Source organism: Beta vulgaris, chromosome 4 (genome assembly GCF_026745355.1).
Source record: "Beta vulgaris subsp. vulgaris cultivar EL10 chromosome 4, EL10.2, whole genome shotgun sequence".
Taxonomy (NCBI): domain Eukaryota; kingdom Viridiplantae; phylum Streptophyta; class Magnoliopsida; order Caryophyllales; family Amaranthaceae; genus Beta; species Beta vulgaris.
The window spans coordinates 50540848-50553823 of NC_079205.1; the positions used below are offsets into that span (position 1 = coordinate 50540848).

At 35.3% G+C, this 12976-nt stretch overlaps 2 protein-coding genes and 1 non-coding gene across 3 annotated transcripts; 1 reads left to right on the forward strand and 2 right to left on the reverse strand.

Moving 5' to 3' along the window:
- Positions 1 to 2810: 2810 nt before the first annotated feature.
- On the reverse strand, positions 2811 to 2882 carry TRNAP-AGG (transfer RNA proline (anticodon AGG)). Its single transcript has one exon. It is a non-coding gene; the product is annotated as a tRNA-Pro (tRNA).
- LOC104891025 (uncharacterized) lies at positions 2875 to 6586 on the forward strand. Its single transcript, XM_048643266.2, has 3 exons — positions 2875 to 3026; positions 3544 to 3704; positions 5907 to 6586. Exons 2-3 carry the CDS (start codon positions 3594 to 3596, stop codon positions 6360 to 6362), a joined length of 567 nt encoding a protein of 188 aa, XP_048499223.1. The 5' UTR covers positions 2875 to 3026; positions 3544 to 3593; the 3' UTR covers positions 6363 to 6586.
- Positions 6587 to 7346: 760 nt separating this feature from the next.
- LOC130591280 (chloroplast envelope membrane protein) lies at positions 7347 to 9454 on the reverse strand. Its single transcript, XM_057394344.1, has one exon. It carries the CDS (start codon positions 8114 to 8116, stop codon positions 7427 to 7429), a length of 690 nt encoding a protein of 229 aa, XP_057250327.1. The 5' UTR covers positions 8117 to 9454; the 3' UTR covers positions 7347 to 7426.
- Positions 9455 to 12976: the final 3522 nt, after the last annotated feature.

Below are 12976 nucleotides of genomic sequence, written 5' to 3' on the forward strand. Positions count from 1 at the left end.
AAGTAGAGGACTTTGGGGGTAAGGAGAAGGTAAAGGATATAATTAAAGTGTGCAAACAAACAAGTAAGATAATTAGGTTACTTGATTCTCTTACCCTTTCCACAAGACCCATAACCAAACGCCCCCTAAGAGTCTTATTTTAGTAGATCTAGATAAAAAACAAGTAAAATTACCATTAGGAAAAACAGGTTGATTGAGCTTATCTTTTCGCATGGTTTTCTTCTAGCATTATCTTTATCTTTTCTATATACTTTTTGTTTTCTAGTAAAGTTAGGATTTGTAATGCCTATATTTCATCAATAAATCCGAGAATTGTTTGCATATAAATTAACGTAAATCTTTGAGTTGAACGAGAGATAAATAATTGGTTTTCGAGTAGTAAACTAAAATAAACAAACGAGACGTGTTAGATGATATTCTTAACAATGAATCAAAACCCAAGAGTAATATATTCCTTTAATTCACTTATCTTCGTCCGCTCTCTAAAAGCACCAACAACACGAGTTAACACAACTAGATTCACATCTAGATGTGAAGAAGATGCGTATACAAAGTAATGTGATACTTTTAAGGGCGACCCTACACGAATCACATGAATCAACACGTCCGATTCAACCCGTCTTAAGTTGGTCGAACGAAATTAAACCGACCTGATATGGACTCGAGTCATCAAAACACCATGTTCATCCCCCAAATTTTCATGGACGCGAGGTGCACAAGAACTTAGATACGAATATAAAGTTGACGCAAATATTACCCGATCCCAATGATCATTGTGCCACCTCTATGTATAAGCTATATTTGAACTAAAACAAATTTAAAAGGTACTCTCTGAACAAAAAATGTCATTTATAGATACTTTCGAATACATTTTCCTCGTTTTAAAGACTCTTCTATCATGTGAATGTATTTTGGAACTAATAACACTTATGTTTTTTTGACTAGTCGTCTAACTTTCTCGTAATAAAAGCATATTAACTAGTCTTCCACCACCATATTATTTACAAATTTTCTTTTCATTATACTTAAACTTCTCATTGTCTCACTATTGTATAGGGATTAGGAAGTCAATGAAAATAATCGATAGCGACGAACTGAAAATGCAACCTTTTTTCTATTTATTTTTGAAGATAGAAGTTTGAAACAAGTCGTGTGGGGTGAACAATCATAAAAGGGTTAAAAATCCATTAACCTAAACTACATGTTGATCAAATGAATTGAAATCTAAACACCAACGCACTATTTATAAAACGAGTTTCTAATAACTCGTTTGTCCTATTTTATGATGATATTAATTTTTGTAAGATTACTAAAAGACGTTAAAATGAGTCTATCCACGTATGTCTCACTTTGATCGAAATTTTCATTAATTTCTTCTTAATTCTCATAGTAAAAGTAATTAGGTAGGGATACATGATTTCACTCCACATTTTGTACCTAAAACAAATTCGCTACCAGGTTGCACAAAGTCCCTTTCAATCCAATAGATTTTATAGGGTAATTGTAAGAATTCTTGTATTGTTTTTTTACATCCTTATTTCTCATAAAAATACTTATTTTTCCTTGCCATCTCCTCTTCTTTTTGGTCTAATTTCATATAAGGTATGACAAAAAAGAATTTCTAGTGTGTTCGTGTTTCAAATTTAATGAATTTCATTCTACTTTTTCTACGTTAAAAAATTTGAACCTATAATCTCAAGTATAAACAAAATCAATAACTTAATATGTCTCTCAAATAAAAATATAATAGATATTTAATATAACAAGAAAAAGATCCTATGATTAATTTCCACAATTTAAGTTCGTCATTTTCTTATGAGATCATAATTCATAAGGTCATAGATATATACATTTTATTTTTCCAATAAACCTAGGGTATTCTCGACTCCAAAACCTAATTGACTATACAAAATTTAAGATGTTTAAAGTATTTAATCTAATGATTATAGTCTAACTTAAACAATCTTATATATTGGACCAATTTACTTTTTGTTGAAATTCTGGAAAGAAGATGGTAAGGATAGTGAACGAGGCCTATGGTTGTGTGCCATTCTTTGGTCAATTTGGATGCATCGTAATCATGTTGCCTTCAGAGGCACCAAACCAAATCCATACCACGTTCTGCGTATGGCAGAAGAGTTCGCAGGTGAAGAAATGCAGAGATGTAAGGACTTAAAGAGAACTGCTTCCAACTATGTGCACATAGGGAGCACAATCAAGGAAGAATTTTTTTTTTCTCATGGCAATCCACAGGGACGACAATGTGTTATTTCGGTTGATGGTGCTTGGAAACGGGTGAAGAAGAAAACCTCCAATGCAGCTGGGATAGGTTGGATAACAAAGGAAGGTGAGGAGGTTGTCTTCAGCGGAAATGATATTGTCAAGGCAAATTCAGCACTACAATGTGAGGGGCTTGCGGTCATGAAATCACTAATGGAAGCGCACAAGAGGAGAAAAGAGAACGTCAAAATACTGACGGACTCTAAGTCCCTGATCAACTCTCTAAATAAGAATTCTTCTCCCTTACAACTTTTTAATATATGTCAGGATATTCGCAAATGCTGCGAGTATTTAGTTAGTTGCGAAATAGTTAAAGTTGATAGAATTATTGTCCAAGGAAGCCATGATCTGGCTGTTAAGGCCAGACAAGGCATCATAGTGTAATATGTTTTTTGGTTTGTGCTTGTACTTGCAGCCAAAAAAATAATAAAAAATAATCACTAAATAATTTTCATTTTCGCCTTATAAAGGCTTCGACCAAATTATAAAGGATTATTATGTTTGCAATTAAGAAAAAACTTTAAAACATAGGGGCATTCCGAGAATTGAACTCGGGACCTCTCGCACCCTAAGCGAGAATCATACCACTAGACCAAATGCCCTTCGGATGATTTTACAACTGCAGTAAACAAACATGACAACATGTACTTTTGTACTTTAATTAACTCGTGCTTTTTAACTCCTAATTTCCGTTCACTACGCTGCCCGAAAGAAGTCCTTCGACATTTCTGGGTGTTTCGTTGCAGGTGAGAGTTGTAGAATTATTGAAACAAATTCTCTAAATTAGTCTTCCATTATTTTCTTAAATTTCTGGAAAACAATGATTTTTTAATTTATCTATTACTTGCTGATTAATTTGCTGCTACATTAACGAGTTGATTATACTCAACAAATTCTTGCCAAAAACAATCTTAAACTATCGAATTTCATTTTAATAGGTAACCATTTTGCATTTCCTTGCAACCCATTAAAGTGAACTTCTTTCTACATTCTGAATGTTATAAATTTCATTGTTATTCGTATCATTTGTTGAGCAATGCATAGTGCACACCACATGTTCGACGAAATGCTCAAAAGAGTTTTGAGCTAAAAACTGAAGGAGGATAATTAGTAGAACATGTTAGAAAATGGTTCTTCTTCAATTTGCAGAATTTTATCGTAAAATTAATAGTTTGAGGAATTTTTGTGCTGTAATTACAGTTTTGATTGGCTCATCTATATGCTTTTGTTCCCTGATTGTTTTTTTTTTTTCCTGTATGTCAGTGAATTGCTTTTGTACGGCTGCAAGAGTTGGATTGTTGTTTGCTCCTGGGATGTTGAAGAATGGGTTTGGTGAACTGCTTAGAAAAGGGTTGCAATGTAGTGGAGAGGGTAAAACTATGCATTGTTTGTATATGCTGACGAATAACATTCACTCCGGACAGGTTTGCTGCCATTTCTAATCCTTGCTATTTGTTGGAGTGAGCAAGAGTTGCATTTTTGGCCACTTGGTTGCATATGTACAATTTTTTAGTTACTGTGTATTGTGTATATGTACGATGATGTTTGCGAACATATGCTGTTCTGCGAGACGTGCTCTGTATCATAGCATTCATCGTTCACCCCCTTCCTTTGAGAGAGAGAGAGAGAGAGTGACCGGGCTGATTGTATCTGTAAGGAATTGTAGACTTACATTGAACTGATATATGAGATGTTAGAATTGACAGGGACGACATTCTTTGATTTTTCATGACTTAGTTTTCCTTGGTGTTTGGCTGGAAGAGTAATGATGTCTGCCTCCTTACATGTGTTTGTAAGTATCAAAAACACTGATGTCTATGTTAAATATTAAACCTAGGATGATCTGTGATTTTAGTATAAGAATATGAACTTTTTACCCTAAATCTTGCTGTAGACCGTAAACATATCCTTATCAATAGTAGTTTTGACATCAATAATAGTTAGTGACCCATCTGGGAAAATTTTCTCGTCTTTTTATATTTTATATACCAGAATGTCATATTGCCCTGAAATTACTGTATGTATTTAGAACTCAAAGAAATTAAAAGAAGAAATAAAAATGCAGTACTCTAGCGCTGTAAGTAGATTTGACTGCCAGTTCTTGGTTTTCTGGGATAAACTAGGCTGGTTTAGGAAAAGGATATTTCTAGTACCTATCTGTTCTTGAAGTTTATTGAAGCTGTTATCCAAGTTTCCAAAGTGACTCCTACAAGGAAAGTGTTGGCAAAGGTGAGGCTAACTGGCTAAGAACATGAATCAAGAATTCAAGCCGTCTATTTTTTTCTTCTAGAACTGATCAATTGCAATGTTTTTGCAAACAAATCAGCACTTTTATGGACTTATGGCTGCTAGAAAATGTAGTTGCTTGCTTATCTTGAGCATTCTAGAATAGATAGGAATTTAGTTTAACATAGTTGAGTCTATCTGAAAAGTGATGTACTCCCATTTTGTTAGTGACATTATGGAGAAAAACTGAAAAAGACTGAAAGTGGATAGAGAGAAAGAAAGAAAAAGTAGTAATAGAAGTATTGGCACGAGAGAGAAAAAAGGTTGATTTGATGGAGAGATAATGTGGCGTTAATCTAAAAAAGTAATGGAAAGATCATTTTTGGACACCATGTATTGGGAAGTGGGGACTCAAAAGCATTTTGTTCATTGAACTTGCTTTGACCTGCGAGGAGCGGTTTGAATCAAGAATTAAGGATGCTGAAATTTTTGGTTAACTTTGGGATTAGCTCATTTTATCGAGCTAGTACTTATTAGCAAATCTGAAGCTTGATTTAGCTTTATGAGTAATAACATCTCTCTTTTTTTGTTCTTATTGCTCGCCTTTAGGGAAATGCAAAGGAATATGGGTTCACATGGGTAATTTTCTGTGAGGAAAGGTAAAAGCTAAAAGATTCAATATATTCACCCCAAAAAGGAAAGTGAGGAAAAACCAAATAAACGGAAGAAGTATTTAAGCTCTGGTGGCTTTTTATTCACGATCTTGCAACTCAATTGCATTACTTTGGAGCTCAATGAAGTGATCCAAGTCAAAATAATAGAGAATATGCCTAAGTTGAATAAAATGCTTGGCTATTGGCTAGAATGGGTTTGAATGTGCAGATTTAGTGGAATCTAAGTTCATATATTGTTTATTTGAGGTTGCTTTGCTAGCTATGTAGGTTTGATTTAGGATTTTGAACTCAAATTTAGATGTTGATTGGGGATAATTGATCAGCTTTGTCTTATGTTGGCAAGTTAGTCGTCTTGGACAAGAGAAGCCCTTTGAAGTTTGAAGTAAACCTCCTTGCTCCTGCTCTCTACAAATAGCCAATCCCACTTGCAACCACAATGTTTGAACAATTTTCTTGCACATAGGTTCTATTTTTCTTAATGTTGTCAAGTCGCTTTACTTCTGTTTCCTCAGCGTACAAGGTATTTCATTTGTGTATAAATAGCGACTGCTTCTGCACTGAGAAACCCAAGTGTAGCTGATGAGTTAAGATTCAGAATAATTTACCTACCCCTGGTAGGCTCTATTGGTTGTTGGTAGCTTAATGTCGTTGCCTTTTTTTTTCGCACTGGCCAAAGGTTGCAGTAATTGAGCCCTTTATACCTATCTGATATGGGCTTCATTGCAGTCCCACTGTTCTCCTCCAAGGAGCTTCTTTGGAGTAGAGGATTACCTGGATGATGATAACAGCCGGCCATATACATACCAGAAGGAGAAGAAATCAAAGAACCCACAAAAGCACATATCGTTTAAGCAACGAACAGTCGCCTATATGGAACCATTTACTTTGGACGTCTTCATCTCAAAGCGGTTTGTTCAGGCCTCTCTCACTCACAGAGTGACCTGTAAGCAGGTTGCAGTTGCAGGTACGAATTCCAAGGATATAAAAGCTGCTCTCAGGTCTCGATGTGACATACCAGCTTGTTTGGCTGTGGGTAGGATTCTGTCAGACAGGGCTAGAGAAGCAGATGTTTACACAGCATCGTATACCCCAAGAGTTAGGGACAAATTTGAAGGCAAGATTAGAGCAGTAGTGCAGTCTCTTATTGATAATGGTATTGATGTTAAAGTCTATCTTGACTGAATATATGCTGCAATATCAAGAGTTTATGGCCTCTTTCTGAGTTAAGCTTTGGATCATCTCTTAGTGTGATTGATTAGTCTTAACTCTTTGTATAATTGTGGGAAATTGTGATAATCCATTTGCATTGATTAAAAATAGGAAACATAACTTTCCTAGGGTGGTGTTTGATGTATGGTGGATTGTGGTACTCTCATTCTCTCAAGTACTTGAGTCCATTGGGGTTACTCTTTTCGATCCAGAGTCCAGCCCTTGGAAAGAGAGTAAGCTATGGGCTGAATATACAAACTTTTGTGGATTGTGGATCCATGTGATATTGTTTTGGGATAGACCATCAAATCGGCTAGCAACTAAACCGGCCGTTAGTGCAATCCAACTGCCTAAAAAATACAAATGGAGCTGACCATTAATCAAAAATAACTAAAAGTATTTAGGAAAATTTTTCAAAAAATTATCCCTCGTGTTGTTTGTCTTTTATTTTTTGATAAGTTAACCCCAAAAATTACAACTATTCTCAAATTGTCAATATCTCTATTAAGTGAAGGGGGGAGATAAGTTAACCCCGAAAATTACAACTATTCTCAAATTGTCAATATCTCTATTATATAAGTCAAGAGGAGAGCAAAGGAGAGAGGTTGTAGCTATACATTTCAGCATCACCCAAAACGGTAGCAGCAGTTCTGTTGGTTGGGATATGCATTCGAAATAGATGACCGAGTTATTATATATATCACGAGGGATATGGAAATGGATCGAGTAATCTGTTCTTTTATCCAAGAAAAGGTATTTATAGTTTGCATGGTCCAATCATTGATTCCGAAAATTTCTACAATAAATTGGGTAGGTTGCTAGTATAGTTCCCTATCCCCGATTCTGCTATTTACTTTAACCGAAACTGAATTTTATGAAATAATATTACTGGAATATGGGAGGAACTCCCCGCCTTAGATGGGTAGAAATATAAAGAGGAAGTACAATTTTGAATGCTTTGGTTATGTACAAAGTAACAAACATTCGAATTCTTAATTCGAATTGGATTTAGATTCGTATACCCTTTTTTATTCTTTTCAGTCATTCATTGAATGATAAATCACTACAAGTGATGGGGATACACGATTTAAATAACGGAAAATCCAATATTTCAAGATTGTATCTAGAATGACTGGAAAAGTGGAAACAAGACCAGATATAATTTGATCGTTATGGGCAAATCCAAAATCTTTGTAGATAGAGCCAATCATTAGTTCCCAACCATGGGGCGAGTGAAATCCGATACATAAATCAGTTAATAAAAGAATAGAAAAAGCTTTTATTGTGTCACTTAAGTTATATAGGAATTCCTGAACCCAAGAGTTAAGAAGAATAAGTTCTTTATTTGCCAGAATAGAATAACCGCTTAGAATAAGGAAACAGATTAAATTTGTCGAGAAGTGCAAAATAATATGGATACAATCCTCATTATGCATCTTGATCAATTGAATCGTTTCATTGTGGATTCCTATACGAAGCTTTTGTAGATGTGTTTCCGGATATTCCTTTATCATTTCGTCCAACAAGCGGAGCTCCTCTAATTCGATGAATTTTTCTATAAGATTTTTTTCTTGAATAGCATTCAAAAAAGTTTCAGATTGTTTAGTATTCCACCAATTAGTAACCCAAGATTCCAGACTTTTTTGAAATGATAGAGAGATCCACCAGGGTAAGAATACTATAGATACAAGATATAGAAAAGAAATAAATGCTTTCTTTTTTTCCATTTTTTTTTTTTCATCTATAAATTGTTAATGAACCCGTCGCGTTCGTCAACTTTATGCGATCTAATATTTCTATCAAACATGAATTCTATTCCAATGTATAGAATCCATGAATCTATTGTTTGTTTTTTTGTGATTTAATAATTAGTCCTTGAATCTTGAAAGAATACAGAAATAGACAAAAAGTCCACTTTGAATTTAATGAAGAAATGATAAAAAAAAGAGTGTTTCCGGATATTGCAATTGATCCAAGTCGAAGCAAATAAATTCCTTCCTTTCGATGAATACACGGCAGAGTCACTTTATTTTTCAAAATACTTCAATTGGTACACGCAAGAAATAGGCCAATTCAGCAGCTTTTTGTTCAATTTCTCGTGGAGTCAAATTCTCATCAGTACGAGTCAAAGGAATGGCTCCCTGGCCTCTGGTTTCCAAATAAAGGACACGACGAGTATAAATACCCTCTTTAAGTTCTATTCTAATAGACTGAATATCGTTTATAAGAAATCGGAAGAAGATGCGACGGTTTTTTCCAGGGAATCCCCAACGAAAAATACAGACTATTCCTTCTTTTCTATCGAATCGATCATAACCACTACCTACATTCCACGAAATTGCACACCATAAATAGGAGCTAATAAAGAGGCCCGCGATCCCATAGAAAGACATCACGATTCCTTGTGGAAAAAAAAGAATTTGCTGGGAGGGAAATAAAGATATCAAATTTCTACCAAGATAGCTGGAAATTCCAACCAATAAGAATCCTAATGAACCTAAAAAAAGGATAAAGGCCCAGCAGAAATTACTTATTTTTCGAGATCCCGTTATAAGTTCTACCCATATACGTTCTGATCGCCAATTCATACTAGATCTGATTGCATTTAATTGAATTGAAAGAATACCCAAAATGAATTGTACTTTCCTTACTCTGTCTTGTTTCCGATGTAACTCTCATCAACTAGTCCTATTCTGATGTCGGATGTGTTTCACTTTTACTTTTATTTAAATATCTAAATATTTATTTCTATTTTCATTTTTAGTTAGATCAAAATAATAACATCGACCCCTATGCAGTCCTCTTTCCACATACATAAGGGCTCTTTCATTTATGTTTGGAAGAAATCGTGTGGCATACCATCTCGCTAAATAGATATCTGTGTTATGATTCAAGTCTAAGTCTTGAAAAAGAAGAAGATCTAAACAATCTTATTTTTTTGAACATAAAGAAATAAAGAAGCTATTGCAATTGCCGGAAATACTAGGCCTACTAAAGGCACCAAAATAGATGGAAAGTTCATAGTTGTCATAGAATGGGTACCTCGATTTATGTAATTGTACTTGTTTGTTATATTTTTTGTTGTTATTATGTTATTATATTAATTAATTAATTAGAATTCTAATTCTATAGAAGGAGTATAGTATATAATAAGTACAAGGAATGTAGAACTAAAAAATAAATTAGCTTTCTACATATAATATATGATAATCGATTTTGAATTTTGAACTTTTGGCACAATTCCTAAGCAAAATTAGGGGCAATTGTTGTGTGGTAAAATCCGAGTTTTGGCGACGTGTCCAGAGGGAGACATGTCCAGATTTCGTCTACATGACCGTCAAGCACGTGATTATATTCCGCGTTGAATAAAGTCTGCATCTGTTGTGCAGTTGAGATAATAAAGGTTAGAGCTCGCCACAATTCAAGGGATCTCCAGCAGAAATATCTATCATCTCCAACTGTAACACCTCATAATTTTGCTCTTTTCGCAAAAGGTTTCCCTAAAACTATTATTTTCTTTCAATTGGTGTTTTGTAAATTATTTGGAAGTCGAAATATTATTTTTATTATTGACGTACTAAGTCGAAATGTCAAATGCACAGTAAGATACTTTCAAATCGGCTTATCAACAACACTGTAATTAAGAAAAAAAATGAAAGAAAAAGTTAGAGAGAGAAAGAGAAAGAGAAAGAGAAAGAAAAAAAGAGAGAAGCCCCAATTTCTTTGTCCAAGAACCCTAGCCCCCCGATAATAGTTCGCGTCTCTAAGTATTCATCCCATCCCATTATTAAGCTCCTTTCTGGTTCCTTCCTAGTGTTAATTATGATTCTACAAAATCTTTTCTTGTTTCTAGCTCTCTAATTATGATTATTGGGTTCAAGCGGTCCCGTCAATTCAATAACCCTAGCTTTTTAAATGATGCTCCTACTCTGCTATTGAGTAGGGTTAGTTCTCAATTAAAGCTACTAATTTGGTGTTGCAGGCCTAGTTCCTATAATAGGTTTGTTGTAGTTTAGCAAATTTCTTTTACTTCACCAAGAGTCGTTGTCAATTCTGCCAGTTTCCTAGGGGTTCTCAGCAAATTGGGGCTTCCTTGTTGGTTGTGGTTTATTTCTCGCATTCAATGCTATTCAGAGTGTGTACAAGAGGAGTGAGAGTTTAGAGCATTCTTAATGATGAATCCAAAAAAATGGTTCATCCTTCTCTCTCCTCCACATCATTCTCACAAACCATTTACAATTTTAATCTTAACCATGAACTCAAAAATAATGGTTTATAATCTTATGAAGCATGTCCACATCCCAAGCAAGGGATGGCATCCGAATAATAGCAAATCGAGCTTGTAGCACTCCAAATGCTCGTTCCACATCTTTCCTTGCTGCTTCTTGATGTCTTGCAAAGAGTCTATCTTTATGAGATTGTGGACACGTTATGGACTTCACAAAAGTAGCCCATTTGGGGTAGATACCATCAGTAAGGTAATATCCTTTGTTATATTGATGGTCATTTACAACGAAATTAACAGTCGGAGATCGACCTTCTAAAACATCTTGAAACACAGGAGATCTATGAAGCACGTTCAGATCGTTGCAACTTCCCGGCATTTCGAAAGAAGAATGCCAAATCCACAAGTCCCTATCAGCTACAGCTTCAAGCACAAGTGTAGCTACCCTGCCCTTCCTTGATATTGCCCTCTCCATGTGTTGGACAATTCTTCCACTCCCAATGCATACAATCGATGCTACCAATCATGCCAGGAAATCCATGTTCTTCTCCAATTCGTAACAGCCTCCTCAGATCGGCTTCATTCGGTCGTCTTAAGTACACATTACTAAATTGGTTAATGACGCCGTCAATGAATCTCTGAAGTGCCAATCTTGTCGTACTATCACTAATACGTATGTACTCATCGCAAGCGTCGGAAGCACACCCATAAGCTAATTGTCGTATTGCTGCGGTACACTTTTGTAGTGGCGACAAACCAAAACGACCTGTGCAATCCCTCTTTTGTTTGAACCATTTGTCTTTCCTCACAACTTCATTCATCATACGCTCAAAAACATGCTTTTGCATATGAAATCTACGTCGAAACAACCTACTTGAGTAAACTGGATTTTCTGCAAAATAGTCATCATATAATCTTAAATGACCTTCTTCTCGACCCCTATCAGCCCGAGGTCGAGTACGTCCACCTGGTCTCATTCTAGGAGTGACCGCCGACACAAGGAATGGGAGATAAGTATGAGTGACATTGTCGATCATGTCATCTACTTCTTTGTTCTCCATATCCCTCATTTCCTCTTCTGAATCATCGGAAGAAGAAGAGGAAGTTGAACTGATATTAAATTTGTAGAAATTCATTTTAGATTTGTAAGATATCTGATTTTGGTAGGGGAGATTGTTATAGAGAATTGTAGAACTCTGATCCTTTTTATATATACTAATGGAGGAGCATAAGATTTATTTTGAAGTAGGAAGTGTATCATGACATGCCTTCTCTGAAAAGGAGTAGGTAATAATGTCTTTTAGAGACAGTATCATATGGGTTTTCTGAAAAGTAGTATGGGATCATAGAGATACTTTTTCAGAGAGAGTATCACATGGGTTTTCTGAAAAGTATATGGGATCATAGAGGTGTCTCTTCAGATAAAGCATCACATGGGTTCTCTGAAAAGTAGTATGGATATCATAGAGATGTCTCTTCAGATAAAGCATCAGATGAGTTATCTGAAAAGGAGTAATGGATAAAATACTTACTTTTATTACATGAGTGACATTACAACAAAAACTTAAAACATTAATACTTAAACACTCAAATTAAACTAAAACATAAAACATTAACACTCAAACATACAACATGATATAGTTAATAACACTCACACCTAAAACATATTATAGACACTAATAGCTTAAACATATTACACCGAACGTAATTTCTACAATGCCCCAAAGTTGTTAAAGTATATTTGCAGATTTTGATCATTTCATCTTCCCATGGTAGGCGATTTTCCTTAGAGATTAATGATTGGAGCATTTGCCAATTCACCATATTGTTGCATTTTTATGTTTTTCTCCTCTAATTCCATCTGCCTCTGCCTGCTTATCTCTTCCAGCTCGAGTTGCCTTTGCTTCCTTGCTTCCTTTTGCTTAAGAAACTGTAGTTTCTCATGTTGCAAATCGAAATCTAATCCCTTCCGCTCACCATAGAGTTGAAGTCTGTCACCAAACGATGAAAAGCTTCAATAGCTTCACTAGTTTGGCTCTTGCCCTTGAGTCTAGCCTTAACTTTCTTGTTGCCTTCTGGACGAGGCGAGTGACATCCGAACATCTCCGCTTGTGGGGTGGTTGGTGTGGAGCCTCCATCTTCAGACCTTGTTCTCTTTCCACTACTTCCAGAACCAACAGAATTAGACATTTGAGGCGTATTCGATGGACGTCCACGTGTTATCTTGTAACAAGGGTCGTCACTCAATATGGAACGGTACTTATCGAACTTCCTCATCAAAATCCATTCATCATAGAAGTGAAATTTACCTCGCGTGCTTTCAAATATCTTATGAGTTTCAGAGATCACATCATCATCATTT

Coding starts and splice junctions, on each gene's coding strand:
- LOC130591280 (XM_057394344.1), bottom strand. CDS start 8,116: ATGGAAAAAAAGAAAGCATTTATTTCTTTTCTATATCTTGTATCTATA.
- LOC104891025 (XM_048643266.2), top strand. CDS start 3,594: ATGTTGAAGAATGGGTTTGGTGAACTGCTTAGAAAAGGGTTGCAATGT. Junction 3,705..5,906: donor ATAACATTCACTCCGGACAG/GTTTGCTGCCAT, acceptor GCTTCATTGCAG/TCCCACTGTTCTCCTCCAAG.